Consider the following 14,581-nt stretch of genomic DNA (forward strand, 5'->3'; position numbering starts at 1 on the left):
CTCAATCTTTATCTGTCTACTAAAACCGGAAGTTATAGAAGTCCACTACAGATTTCGGTTTTAATATTGATTTGTATAAGGAAAAAGCAGAGAGATAACAACAAACGATTTTTTTTGGAATCGATTTAGCATTCCAAGAATACAAACTATATTGTCTTTCAACGGTCTGTCGGAACCGAAAGTGGGAGAAATCAACCTCTCCTAATTTTAACGTTAATCATATAGAGTAAAAACTGTAATACATAGCGAAATCTTGTGTTCTATAATCAATTATTCGTCTTAAGAATGCGTTCAATCTCCATTCTGACCTCTCTATTGAGTGCACGATGGCTACATGGTAAAGCGCTTCCCTTTGCTGGTTTGGGTCTCTGATTCGATCAATCATCCAAACTTTTATCGAGTTTTAAGTATTCGATTAACGAATAAACGGTTTTGATCATATTTATGAGTGCGTGCAAAATGAACAAAATGTTCAATTCAAGATTTTTAAACAGTAATCGGTACATTTTAAACAAAACTTAAAACTGAATGCGCAAACAATTGAAAATCATTAACCAAACAGATTACACGAAAGATTATGATCAACCAATCACTAAGATTTGAAAGTCTTCAACGAATCAGATTGCATGAAAATAGTGTTCATCCAATGAGATTGCATCAACAATAACTTTCCGTTAGACAGTAAGCTGTGACCAGATTTCAAGTGTAGTAGCATATCAGATATCATATTGCCTTTAGAGTATGAGTCATAAGATTCGAAAAAGTTACCTATCAGATTTCTGAAAGCTCAAGGTAAAAATCAACCACGACCAATTATCTTAGACTATGACTTGTGACTAATGTTCAAAGTACTGTTTCATATTAATCAGACGCCCCTTGCTAAAATTTTGTTTATCATAATTCCCAAATTTAAAGAATTGTAATACGTACGTCTCTTGATATACTTAAGTCTTAGAATTAACCATATAATTATATGTTCAATTAGTTTAATAATCGTCAATTGTTCACCTTAGAAAGAAATAAGCAGAACCAGTTGTGGTCTAGAAACGTGTACCAAGCTTAAGAAGTATCACAACAAATTTTGAAAAGCAAATGAAACCGTGTACACTACTGCATCCAGGTCAATACCTTCCACGTGGTACAACGTATTGCTTCCGTCTATATTTTGGCCGAAAAAGGAAATAATCAAGGCCAAAAAAATATATTAATTTTATTTGGAAAATTCTCAAATTTAAGCAGAGTGATCCTACAAAGACTAAGAGGGACACATCAATGTACCACGGTCCAGAACCCATAATCCTATCATAGGTCTATAACTGATAACGTTACCACACACATATTTGACAAGGTTTTCCAAAGCTGGATCACCCAATTTTTGTATTCATATTCTAAGAACAATTACCAATTATTGATTTGACAATAAAAATGTACCCCTCCCAAAACTTAAGATTGGTGCACAAATATACTTGCTTCTTCCAAAAACAGTAATAAATCCTGTACTCATTCAACAATAAAGCCGTATCAAAGAAGATAAAGTAGATCAATAACCTTTGAAAATTGAATATTTGGCCATAAAAGGGAACAGAATAAACACCAACATTTACGGGGCACAATGGGTCCTAGAGAACGTTTACCGAATTTTGTTATTTGATAATTCCCAAATTTATGAAATGGTCTGCACCAACGTAACGTTTCAGTGCAATCCGCCATAGATTCCTTCGCTAACTAATGTGAAAAATGACGCCTCAAGATACACGCTTTGAACACTGAGACTATAGTTTTCCTGGAAAGCGCACAAAGGTTCACCGAAACCATAACCTACTTCATCTCACAGTCGATGATACCCCTCTTCAACTCAGTAAATCTATCAAATAATCAATTATTCGTCTTAAGAATGCGTTCAATCTCCATTCTGACCTCTCTATTGAGTGCACGATGGCTACATGGTAAAGCGCTTCCCTTTGCTGGTTTGGGTCTCTGATTCGATCCCTGGAAATGTAAGTTTGTAGTGGCAGATATTGTATCGGTAGGTTTCCTCAGGGTAGTTCCATTTCCTCAACTTCTTTGTCCTGGAATACGCTTTAAGAAAAATCAAAGATAGCAACCAGGGCCTAGAGTTGAACGGTGTTCACGATGTTATGGCGTATGCTAATGATGTAATTTTAATAGGGGATGATAGGAGAACAATATAAAGAAATGCAGACGTCCTATTAAACGCTTGGAGTGACTTGGGTTTGGAAGTACATGCAGAGGAAACTAAATACATGGAAGTGCGTCAAGGCCGTAATAGGGCAAACTATCGATGCGTTAAAACATTAAATAATACTTTTGATGAAGTGGATACTTTCAAATATCTAGGATCAATATTAACAGACAAAAATCATATTCACGAAGAAATTAAATGTCGATTAAAAGCAGGGAATTCGTCGTATTACTCAGTTCAAAATCTCTTGTCGTCGCGAATTCTATTGGGCAATTTGACACTTAAAATATATAAAACGATAATCATGTCTCTTGTTCTGTATAGTTGCGAAACATGGTCGCCTACTCTGAGGGTAGAACATAGACTGAAAGTATTTGAGAACAAGATCCTGAGACCCAAGAAAAACGGGAATGGGGAATGGCGAAATCTTCATAATGAGGAACTACTGTACATAATTTATACGGTTTATTCAACATTGTTAGGGTCATCAAGTCTAGGAGGCTTAGATGGACAGGCCATGTGGCTAGAATAGAAGAAGGTAGAAACGCTTCTAAAGTCTTGACTAGAATACCAATCAGAAAACGACCATTACGAAGACCTAGGCGCAGATGCGAGGACAATATTAAGATGGATCTGGCAGAAATAGGAATACAAAGTCGAAACTGAATCCAGTGAGTTAAGGATAGAAGTCAGCGGAGAGCTTTTGTGAACCCGGCATTGAACCTTCGGTTTCCATAGGCCATAGAATTAGTTAGTTAGTTAGTCTACTTCCGTTTCCTCACACATTTTCATTTCCAATCATCTACCATCATCATTCATCTGCCTTAATCATCCATCTCCCTTAGCCTAAAGGGCATAAGCGTGGAAAGTTAAAATAGAAGATTCCATTTCCTTCATTTTAATCGCTCTACTAAAACCGGAAGTGATAGAAATCTACGTCAATATGAAGTGAAAAATCACGCTATACAAAGAAAACTTCCTATACGTGATGAACACGTAACACTGCAACTTTCTCCAAGATATTACGCACCTAAATACTACCAACATTTCACACGTATTGGTTTCATATCTAGTATATATCCTCCGGACCAATGGAACCAGTATTTTCGCTATTATCAAGTACTAGACATTTAAATCCATTTTTAAAATGATGATATATTGACTACCACGGATAAGTAAATGATTTCAAATCTGCACAATGTATTACTGATGTATCTTACCTGAGTAATCTGATAAAACCAAACCCGTGTAAGAATAAGAATTGCCAAACTGATTACCATTATGTAATTTATTATTAATCTTATTTTGTTAAACTCCTTCATTTCATTTGATACTGAAATATAAAAAAAAATATATTTTATTAATTCGTATCCTGGTATGTACAATCATGTTTTTAGTATTATTTACATTATCATCTGCATATAAGATCTTAACTTCCTAGTCTATAATGGTTATACGTGGTCAATGTTATGCTCTTCTTGTTGCCTGAGATCTATTTAGATCTGAGCAATATTTTATGCATTTAAGAATCACAAGATTTTAGAGAAATCGTTTAAAGAGCTTTGTTAAAATTATATATATATAAACGTTATACAGAGTCTTCCTAAAATAGTTCACAATAGATAATAAAACAAGCTGAAGCGACCTATTGTGTTCTTTTTATTTATTCAATTATTAGAAACGCAAAATATTAGGTTGGTACGAATGAATACCTATTATTTGAAAATACAAATGTCGTCCAGAAAGTAAATAATAATTGAGTGACATGATTAAATAAAAACAAAATGTATCAGCACAAATATTTACCTTACCCTCCTTTTTTCGTAATTGCCGTAGTTGTCAGGACACTTGTTATAACGTGAAACCAGTTTTTCGATGCCAATGCTATACTTATCTGCTACCGAAGATTTGAGCCAGGCTGTCAGTGCTTGCTTGAGTTCCTCATCGTTTGCGTATTCTTTTCGTGTAAAGTGCTCAAGGTGAAACGTCGGTATTTCTGAATTCTTCCTTCGACTTTTTCCTTCAGTTCTTCCGTAACAAGTAATAGCCTCCCATTCCGATCTTCATCATGCACGCAGAGGTCCTTCTATGATTAAACATAGTACACTTTCCTCACTGATGACTCGCTCATTACACTATCACCATAGACATTCTATATTTGTTTATAAATTTCAATAGGCTTAACTTCTTGCGCGTTCAAAAAACGATTGACACTCCGTACTTCACATTTGGCGGAATGTTCGATTGGTGACGCCATTTTGAACCGCTGTAAAACAAGTACCGTGGCCGCACAACATTAAGACTCGGCTCACACAGAGGTGAAGAAAGACGCTAACTGTCGCGCACGCGATTGCAGTGGTGGGTAGTCGGAGCCGCTCGAGATGCGCAATCATTCTTTACTTACTGTACGGCGCTAGTAGTAGTTGTGTGTAACCAAACATTTTCCCCACCCCTCAAACAATGATTAGAAGATCCCTTGCCGAAAGAAATCTGGAATCTCAGAAGAAGGTTTCAACCATGTGTTGCAGCGAGGGATCATCAGGAAGAATGTTTCCTCTCAAGAAGCAATCTAGATACCAGAAGAAGACACCGGAATTCTCGGTTGGGGAGACATCAGTTGAATATGCTGCATGAAGAAGATGTCAAAGTTCAACTGATGGAATGTCTGGAATGTACTTTTGAGCAACTTTTTAAAGTTTGTCGTGCAATCAGAGCCGTAACTTGCGGTGGGTTGAAAGGGCAACTCTCCCATTTAAATTTCCGGTATTCAAGCGAGCCCACTTCAAGATAAAGTTTTCCATTTCCTATGATAGAATACAAACATGAATGTCTAAATGAAGAACACAATAATTTCACCACATAAGAAAAATCTTCTTACATGAAAGGAAAACGTCATTTAGACCCGTTTCAGTACAATATCTACTACTAAGTCCTCCGACAATAATGTACATTTCTCAAGGCTTTTACTTGTGTCAAATGTTACGTTGATTTGTCAACGTGTCTTCTTGATTTATCTTGTAAAGCCCAGCATATCATTTCAAAAAGAGGTCAAAATAATTTAAAGCATTGCTAATGCCCCGTCATCTGAACAAAATAGATTTCATTGTGATGAAGTATCAATGTCAACTGGGGCCTAATTTCGTAGCAAATTGTGTCTACACAATGCACAATTTTCATTGTTTGTTGGTGGTAGTCAACATTGTAGTAATAAGTAGTTATTGCGTTATTTGTATTTCGTTTAGAAATGCAAATATTAATAAGACTGATAAGGAATGAGGACATGAGCCCTATTTTACGTTAAATAGGGTCCCTACAAGTAAGGATGTTTATTAAAATTTTAAATTCTATAAAGATACCAATTTTCATTTTGTTTCTTATGGGAGCAACTTCATTTTTTTATACAGGAGCCCAAATATTCATACTTGCCCCTCCAGAGAAAGTTCTAAGTTACGTAACTGCGTGCAACTTAAGGACATCACGTCTTTTAAAGGCTTCTAGATACTTGCGAGAAAAGTTGTTGTGCATTTAATTTAGTTCAATATTGTAACGATCGGCTGATACTATGATGGCTTGGGCTGAGTGGGTAAATATTGTAATGTATTAAGCATTTTTGAAATTACAAATAAAATACTCAAGTTGAGTTTTTATAAGCAAGTTTACTTTTAAGAAAGTGAAATTAAAAAATAAAAGTTCAAATACTTTTCTTTTATTTAACTAACACTCCACTATATTAATTTAAATTAAAAAAGTACTCACTTAACCTTAAATTAAACAAATCTCAAAAAAGTCATTTTAAACCAATCTTTAAATTCAAATCCTCAATTTACAATAATAAATAATGTAAATCAAATATACAATTACCAAACAAGTCTCTCTTATTATACATATATACAAAACAATATTTAAATAAGCAGCTTCCTCACAAATTAACCTTTACAAAGCTACTTTCTAATATTTTTAATGGGTGATTTCCAAGGCATATTATAAATTTTGCTCATTGTTCCATCGCTTCATCCAAGAAAGTTCTCTCGCTTTTTCACCCACCACTTACGAACATTGATATTTCACCTAAGACAAACCTGCAAGATTAAAAATAGTCCCCATCAGCATCGACGACATTTCCCAACGTTCTGGAAGGCCATAGATTCCATTCCTGTAGAACTTGGTGGGCCGTGAAGAGGAGGTATTAAGTGCATTTTGCATCTCTACTTGGAGTTTCAACTGGCGTCCTCTAAGTGATTATCCAAGAAAGGGAACATATGATAATAGGATGGTGCAACGTACGAAAGTATGGCTGATGCAATAGTGTTTTCCATCCAAGGCGTAGAATGGTGTCCCGAGTCATCCTAGCCACGTGGGCGTTAGCTTTGTCCTATAATAGGAGAACCCGTATTCAAATATGCTGGCTCCAGAGTTTTGAGTTTTTCGTGAACACAGCTCAACTGCCAACAGTACACAGTTGCATTGATGCTCTAACCAGCTGTTAGCAGTTTCTGATGCACGATGCCGCAAGCAGTCCACCAAACACACAGATCTTCTGGTGCAGTACTGGTTTCGGCTGTTTTGCAACCAGTTCTTAACATGCTAACCAATGATGACGACGCCGTGGATCTTCGTACACGACCCACTTGTCATCACATGTAAACATCCCGTCCAGAAATGGCTCCTTCCTCAGACGAGACAGCAAAGAAACATAGTGTCTGCTCGAGTTGCCGTCTGGTCCGGAGTCAAATCATGTGGGACACATCGACCCTTCTTGTAGTGCTTCCCAAGTTGATGGAGGTGCTGCCGAATGGTTTCTCCACTCACACTGAATAGTAGTAGTCCTAGTTCCTCACATGTTTGGCCACTGTTCGCCTCAATTGTTTGCGCTGGTCTTCCGGCATGTGATGCGCCTTCGAGTGTTTCGTCACCGTCCTTAAACAAGTTAAACCATCACTTCACTGTCCGCGTAGTCACGACACCCTCACCACAGGCCTGGCATTTATTCGCCCCGCTGCAGAGGCGTTTGATCCCAGTTTGAACGCGTACAGCATACACGCTCATATGACGCTCTGTGAAGGTCCCATGTTCTCTATGTCCTTACGCAAGTTTGTAGTGCAACTGAACTGCCACAACCAGGTAGTTTGTTGGATATGCCCACAACAACAACTGACCTTCGCCTTATGTCCATTCACATTCAACTCACAGTGTGAGTGCTGATTGAACCCAGACCCGCGCAAAAAGCGTCAGAACTTTCTTGGTCTCCTTTATACATGGTGGATCAATCCCAGCAAAGATTACCATACAAGCAACTAAATTCCTACGGATTAAGTGAAGTGTCTTAGATTTCGATCAAGATCCGATCTCTGTTCTGGCAGTTTACAATTTTTGTAGCATATTTTTTTTTCTAAAAAATCAAAAGTGACAATCAGTGGACAAATTCGGAACAAGCTGATTTTTGGTACACATGTTCAGAATAGCATTAGAAACAATACTGGAAAGTTCGTTTATGTCAATGGTGAGAAACCTGGAAAATCGCCGCCATCATGAAAGAACTCTTTTCGGCCATTTTGTCTTCACAATTTTGTACTCAAACTATGCAAGATACGCAAAAATGTTATTGGATTTTTCTTCTTGAGCTTTACATTTCCAATAAATTGAAGAAAATTACAATTGTTCATGTCCTTAGAAAATTTCGAAAAGGATTTCAAACAAACTTTTAAAATCAAAAATTTCGAAACAAATTTTCAAGCTAAATATTTCGAACAAAAATATGTCAAACAACATTTTCAAAAAATCAAAGACATTTTGAAAATTAAGAAAAATTTTTAAAAAAAGTTCAGTTCAAAAAAATTACAAAAAGTTTGAAGCACAATATTTTCAGAACAATTTGAAAAAATTGAAAGTTTTAAAACAAAATTTTCAAAGAAATTTGAAACGAAAAATTTTTCAACCAAAAATTTTAAACAATTTTCAAAAATAATTGATACAAATTTTCAAGCAAAAAGTTTTCAAACAAAACTTCGAAACGAAGAGTTTCAAACAAAAATATTTAAAATGAAAAAATTTTGAGACCAAAAATTTTCAAAAAGAGTTGGAAACGCAAAATTTTTGAAAACAGAATTTAAAACTAAAATATTTCAGGGTTAACCGTGAAATTTTATCGGGTTTTAAGTATTCGATTAACGAATAAACGGTTTTGATCATATTTATGAGTGCGTGCAAAATGAACAAAATGTTCAATTCAAGATTTTTAAACAGTAATCGGTACATTTTAAACAAAACTTAAAACTGAATGCGCAAACAATTGAAAATCATTAACCAAACAGATTACACGAAAGATTATGATCAACCAATCACTAAGATTTGAAAGTCTTCAACGAATCAGATTGCATGAAAATAGTGTTCATCCAATGAGATTGCATCAACAATAACTTTCCGTTAGACAGTAAGCTGTGACCAGATTTCAAGTGTAGTAGCATATCAGATATCATATTGCCTTTAGAGTATGAGTCATAAGATTCGAAAAAGTTACCTATCAGATTTCTGAAAGCTCAAGGTAAAAATCAACCACGACCAATTATCTTAGACTATGACTTGTGACTAATGTTCAAAGTACTGTTTCATATTAATCAGACGCCCCTTGCTAAAATTTTGTTTATCATAATTCCCAAATTTAAAGAATTGTAATACGTACGTCTCTTGATATACTTAAGTCTTAGAATTAACCATATAATTATATGTTCAATTAGTTTAATAATCGTCAATTGTTCACCTTAGAAAGAAATAAGCAGAACCAGTTGTGGTCTAGAAACGTGTACCAAGCTTAAGAAGTATCACAACAAATTTTGAAAAGCAAATGAAAACGTGTACACTACTGCATCCAGGTCAATACCTTCCACGTGGTACAATGTATTGCTTCCGTCTATATTTTGGCCGAAAAAGGAAATAATCAAGGCCAAAAAAATATATTAATTTTATTTGGAAAATTCTCAAATTTAAGCAGAGTGATCCTACAAAGACTAAGAGGGACACATCAATGTACCACGGTCCAGAACCCATAATCCTATCATAGGTCTATAACTGATAACGTTACCACACACATATTTGACAAGGTTTTCCAAAGCTGGATCACCCAATTTTTGTATTCATATTCTAAGAACAATTACCAATTATTGATTTGACAATAAAAATGTACCCCTCCCAAAACTTAAGATTGGTGCACAAATATACTTGCTTCTTCCAAAAACAGTAATAAATCCTGTACTCATTCAACAATAAAGCCGTATCAAAGAAGATAAAGTAGATCAATAACCTTTGAAAATTGAATATTTGGCCATAAAAGGGAACAGAATAAACACCAACATTTACGGGGCACAATGGGTCCTAGAGAACGTTTACCGAATTTTGTTATTTGATAATTCCCAAATTTATGAAATGGTCTGCACCAACGTAACGTTTCAGTGCAATCCGCCATAGATTCCTTCGCTAACTAATGTGAAAAGTGACGCCTCAAGATACACGCTTTGAACACTGAGACTATAGTTTTCCTAGAAAGCGCACAAAGGTTCACCGAAACCATAACCTACTTCATCTCACAGTCGATGATACCCCTCTTCAACTCAGTAAATCTATCAAATAACTCGGTCTCACCTTAGACGCACATTTCACTTGGAAACCACATTTACATGACGTCATTGCCAAAGCTTGAAACCGTCTCAATTTATTAAACCGTCGCACGGCTACTACTTGGGGTCTCAGTTCCAAAACTGTGCTAAATACTTATATGGTGTTTTGCGTCCAGTTCTGACATATACTAATCTCGCTTGGATCGCTGCACCTCCTTCCTTCTACAACAAACTGCAGATTTTGGAACGCCATGCACTTCGTATTGCATACAGGATAAAGTTGCCCAGTCCGTCATACGAATTGTACGAAAGAACGCCTTTTCCACATATTCTGTTTCATCTCGAATCTCTCCATCTCAAATATATCGATAAATATCTGCATGAACGCCCACATAGACTTTCCAATTTCAGTTCCTATTATACATAGACCGGTATCTCTTCTCTTCACGATCTACCATTACACTCTACCCCCTAAACCACAACTATCCCCTTAGCAAAGGCATCATTTTGAAATCCAGTAACACGAATTTCACCATGCATGTTCGTAACAAGGCAACTTATGAAATTTTTTAGACGAAAGCAAAGATTTCTACTTTGTAAGCGAGTGCACGCAAAACTCCTCCTCCACCACGGCGACGTCCTATGTGGTCTGTAGTAATTCGTGGTGTAGAAACTAATCTTACTGATGACGTAATTCCTGCTGAACTTCAAAGGAAGGGCTACATATAAAGCGTTGTACATAACGGTTATACTAGTTCTGGTTTTTACTGTTCCGGAGTAGGCCGAAATTTACTTTATAACTACCGGTACTATATAAGTTGGTTAATCTCTTACGTGACAAGTATTACAAGTAGTAGCTTGTTGAAGATTGGTGCAGGTGCGAGTTGGATGTGCTTCAGTGCAGTAACTGCTTTTGAATTGGTGTGTGCAGCGATCAGTGGAGTGTGCGTTATATTCGTGGCATCTTTGGCACCTAAAAGGAATTTGTGCTGGTGATCGTGAAGGTTCGACACGATGTCGCTTTTTGAAGATGAAAACACCATTAAACAGAAGGTCGTGTCCTGCGAAGTGGTCATGATCCGAATATAAGAAGGTCCCTGATTATTTCGAATACGCATTCCATTTTTGAAAGAGTACGCTTCCTCTCGAAGTTAATCCTTAATCTCTGTATCTATAATCCATGGATCACTACCGACATGGTATTTAGTTGGCGTGAGGGTGAGCGTTGTTTCTGTCTGTTACTAGTCAGCGGAGATAGTGTGGCGCTTTTCCCGAATATTTCAAAGCTATGTTTATCTCGGATGATGGTAGCAAAGTTCGCTGTTGATGATTTGATGATGAGGATATTCTTGGTTTCTATTATTTGAGATATGTCGGAGCGTGGGCGGTATTTCAGAATTTGTTGGAGAAGCAGTTTCGAACTCCGATACTTAGGATCGTAGTTTTGAAGAAAATAATTATAGACTGCTGATTGTAGCTTTTGAGATGGTACAGGAGAAAAATCCTCATCGGTGATGAGACATTCATCGTCTGAACTAGAGATGCTGTCTGTATGGTGTTTCTTGAATGGTGGCGACTTGACGACGGTATGTGGCTGCTAAGAGGTGAGCGAGATCAATCCGGGCTTGTTTCAGCTTTAGATTTTTCCCTACGAGGCTTCCACTTCTCTATCTTCGTAGAGGGAGTAGATGGCCGAGGAGCTAACATCGTGAAGCCTCTCCGGCAGTGGTCGAAGTGAGACGGTATGCGGTGGTATGCCATACCACCTCTGGTTTTTCAGTGATAAAGACATGCCGCCTCTGATTTCTCGGTGATGAAGACTTACCGTCACTGGAAAGTGGATGCTAATAGACCTTTATTAAATCCACTCTTATTCACAGTAACTGATGAATAGCTTTGCATGTCAAAGATTTTAAGTTACCAACACAAGTTAGTTGCAGATAAGAGTCACATAACAGAACTGAATGAGTCATGGGCCAAATCAAACAAAAAGGCAGTGTATTGAAGATGCAACTCGTATAAACTGAAATCGAAAATTATTGTTATGAGTTTGCCCGGATTGCTTTTGTGTCTAAAGAAATATAAAACTGTTTACAGTATTTACGAGAAAAATATAGTTTACGTAATCAAAAATGTTATTTTGCTTAAGTGCTTTATGTGGAATATCTTGTTTTGCTTATCGTTTTATACTAAGCGTTTTATATTTTGTTATGTTATGGTCAATTGTTCCTTTGTTATGTATGTATATATCTTCTATCCTTAATGCATATAATTGTCATGTTTTCAGTATAGGTGGATTTAAGGGTTGTCTGTTGAGCAGAGCGGGCTTGTCTATATCTATAGAAAACATAGGCAGCTGTCTAGGAAGGAAACATATAGAGGAAGGAAACAACTTTAATTTCCTGTTTCCCTGTTGTTATATTAGTAAAATGTCATTCCAAATGCCACAGCAATAAAAGTGTCGTTCTTTTTAATAATTGGGTAATAGATTACTTTTTATACTATAGCAAGAGGCATTAGAGGTAAGTTTTATTTATTTAATACTTAAACATATGGTAACAATGTGATGATGTGGTGCAAATGCCAGGATTACCAAGGTTTTCTCTTTCGTTTGGGATTGGGGAGGAGGAAATAATGGGGCGCAGACATGCTTTTCGCCTAGGATATAAAATACCGTAAAACCTTCGGTTGGTCTCGGTTACCCATTAGTCGAGTGGGGGTCCGCGGAAAATTGCTTAAAATTGTTAATATAAAAAGTTGATATTTTCATGTATAATTATCTATAATACAACTAAAGGGAATATTTTTTTATTTTTCTCAGAATGTTGTGGGAGGAGTAAAGAACTCCATGCCTCGTTGTAACTACGACAAAACTCTTCCATAGTTTTGAGTCATTACGTAAACAGCAATGCAATCTTTTAGCCAACATACCATCAAATTGTATTTCAACACTTACAAATGGCAGTATGCGTAATCGAAATGGTAATAAAACATACCGCTTGTGCTTTCTCTCCACTTCGAACACTGCTGTCCGGTATCCATAGCTGGATACCATAATCGATGAGGAAGATTGCACACCTAAGTTGAAGTAAATAAAGCAAAAGAAATTATATGAAATGATGAACAAAAATTACACAATAATAGTGTATTTCAGCAGGCTACAACTTGGGTGAAACCGTCGATCTCTCGTAACCTGTCACCCGAAACCGAATTCTGATCGCCACGCGTGCACACTTATGCAAAAAAGACAGTCTCTACTTGTTACTAAAGCCGTACTAAGCTAGCTGGTTAAGTGTGGTGATTTTTTATTTGTTTAAAAGCTAGCCGAAGGCTAGCACCATATTAGAGGGTTACACCCTCTTTTAGGGAAGGAAATTGTAAACAGAATGAGATAGTGGATGAAGGAAGGATGGTATATGGGGAGGTGTATAAATAAATTGTTATCTTCATTTATCAAGTTTCATAAATAAACGCAGAACTTATGGCTTTTCAGGATTAATATATAGTTGATATACGAAATAATACAGAGATAACATATAATACATTATAACACATAATATACATAGTATGAAAAATGCAATACTCCTAGATGCAAGGGTGTGAAATCAAGAAGCAACGCTTAATGAGGTAATGAGAGAGTTACTAATCGAGTGTAGAGGAAAATAATTTAAACACTACGCCAAAATAGGGTCGATTGGTATGACGATAGGGGCGAGAGATGAGATGAAGTACAAAACACGCCACAACACATAAGAAATGTTAAAAGGACAAACAAGAGCATCTTCTTGCCTAGGGGCGGCTTGAGGAGATGGTGAGGACAGAGGAGCCCATATTAGTAACATGTGCATCACTGTGCAGTACAAGATGGACTTCTTTGTGAATGATGAAAGTGAATATGAAAATTTTCGTGGAGGTTTAAGTGTGGGTGATTCGGTGGAAATGTGTAACAGTGCACTATAAATAATAATAACAAGGATGTAAGCATATATGCGAGACGGTGTGGGATTGACTACTAAATGGTGCATGGCATCAATAAGAAGACGATGAACTCTGTATCGTTTAATAAGATAGGTAAGCGTGAGTTTTTCAATACGGTACTGTAAGGTAGGAAATGTGATTAGGCTGTAAAGATTTTTGGTAAGACTGTTGAGTTTGAATGTATGAGCGATTCGGAAGGCACGACGTTTAAGTACTAGGAGTTTCTGGTAGACGCTAGTTGGAGTCGATAACCAAGTTGATTGTCCATGTGTACGAGTTAGATGGAGAAATGCTTTATAAGTTGTCAGAATACTGGCAGATTTTAAAGCCCAGTTAGTGCCAGTTGAACGCTTTAGTACGTTTAAGCTCTTTACAAGAAATTGATGAAAGATGCACATTCCGAGTTTGATGTCGATCGAACGTTACACCTAGATATGCTGCTACTTTACTAGCCATTACGGGAACCTGGTCAACTTGAATGGATATCTATTAGAATTGCGGCGAACTCTGGTTGACTTTTTGGGTGGTAAGGAAATACGACTTGAGTTTTTAAAGCATTAATATAAAGAGGATTTGGTGCACCAGTGACAGAAATTATCTATAGCGGTCTGCAAAAGCGTATTGATTTGTTGCATTTTATTACCCAGTGCAAGGAATTTAGTATCGTCAGCGTATTGGAAAACATGGACTCTGGCTGGTACTGAAGACATATCAGTGACAAACAGAAGATACGGAAATGGAGATAATGCCGAACTTTCTGGAACTCTAAAAAAAAGAAAAATGGGAATAG

At 36.6% G+C, this 14,581-nt stretch overlaps 1 protein-coding gene across 3 annotated transcripts in view; it reads right to left on the minus strand.

Moving 5' to 3' along the window:
* LOC145673400 (uncharacterized) overlaps positions 1 to 14,581 on the minus strand; it is a 537,699-nt gene that overhangs the window by 494,437 nt on the left and 28,681 nt on the right. For all 3 annotated transcript variants that reach the window (XM_081743063.1, XM_081743061.1, XM_081743062.1), the window contains exon 2: positions 3,424 to 3,536. In XM_081743063.1, coding sequence (XP_081599189.1) covers positions 3,424 to 3,536 — 113 coding nt within the window. The remainder of the gene's footprint in view (positions 1 to 3,423; positions 3,537 to 14,581) is intronic.

The sequence above is a fragment of the Thermobia domestica genome, chromosome 16 (genome assembly GCF_964235325.1).
Source record: "Thermobia domestica chromosome 16, izTheDome1.hap1.1, whole genome shotgun sequence".
NCBI lineage: Eukaryota > Metazoa > Arthropoda > Insecta > Zygentoma > Lepismatidae > Thermobia > Thermobia domestica.